The sequence below is a fragment of the Propithecus coquereli genome, unplaced genomic scaffold (assembly GCF_000956105.1).
Source record: "Propithecus coquereli isolate 6110/MARCELLA unplaced genomic scaffold, Pcoq_1.0 Scaffold399, whole genome shotgun sequence".
In the NCBI taxonomy this organism is placed as follows: Eukaryota; Metazoa; Chordata; class Mammalia; order Primates; family Indriidae; genus Propithecus; species Propithecus coquereli.
In genome coordinates, this window is record NW_012149718.1 from 1,100,258 (window position 1) to 1,101,017 (window position 760).

A 760-nucleotide genomic window follows, 5' to 3' on the forward strand; every position below is an offset into this window, starting at 1 on the left:
TGTTCCCATCACACTAAATGTGCTGTTTGTTTTCTAATTTCTTGAGCTGAACACTTGGAGACACCCGTACTCAGGCTGTGATTCTGTGAACAGTTAACAAACCCCGTCCTTCCATGTGGGAAAGCGACCGCATGCCTGGCGGGAGCCCACCCTGGGCTCTGGCTGGGGCCACGCGCTGGACGCCTGTAGACGAGCTTCAGCCCGGTCGGGCCCACCTGGGCACAGCCTGGTCCCCGTGCTGGGTCCGTGGCCCAGAGGTGTCAGTGGTCACACTCGTGGCCCTGCTGTTGAGCCGCTCCGTGTCCCGAGTCGGCACCGCCCCCCGACTGGCTCGCGTGGTGTCCTTCGCTGTCGGTTTTCACTGTGACGTTCGGAGGCCGTTACTTGACGCGTAGAGATTCATGGTGACTGGGGTTTCCCAGCAGACCCGTTCCTTGGGCACGACGAAGGTTTCTTTTTGATTCGTGGCCGTGTTCTCACATTAGGTGCAGTGTGTCCGAACACACACCCCACACACACACCCCCCACACACATTGCACACACACACGCATCACACATACCACCCAGACACACGACACACATGCATCACACACATATCACACACCCCACACACGTCACACACGGACATCACATACACACGCATCACACACACTACACACAAACCCCTCACACACATCACACACATACGTACCCTATACACACACACCCCTACTGGGTCCACCTGCTCGGCTGCTGCTGTCACTGGCCATCCTTTGCAGGT

General features: G+C 57.6%; 1 protein-coding gene across 1 annotated transcript in view; it reads right to left on the reverse strand.

The window, feature by feature from the left end:
* COL18A1 (collagen, type XVIII, alpha 1) overlaps positions 1–760 on the reverse strand; it is a 60,548-nt gene that overhangs the window by 14,429 nt on the left and 45,359 nt on the right. Inside the window, exon 31 of the mRNA XM_012652699.1 lies at positions 274–284. Within this exon, the coding sequence (XP_012508153.1) occupies positions 274–284 (11 nt within the window). The remainder of the gene's footprint in view (positions 1–273; positions 285–760) is intronic.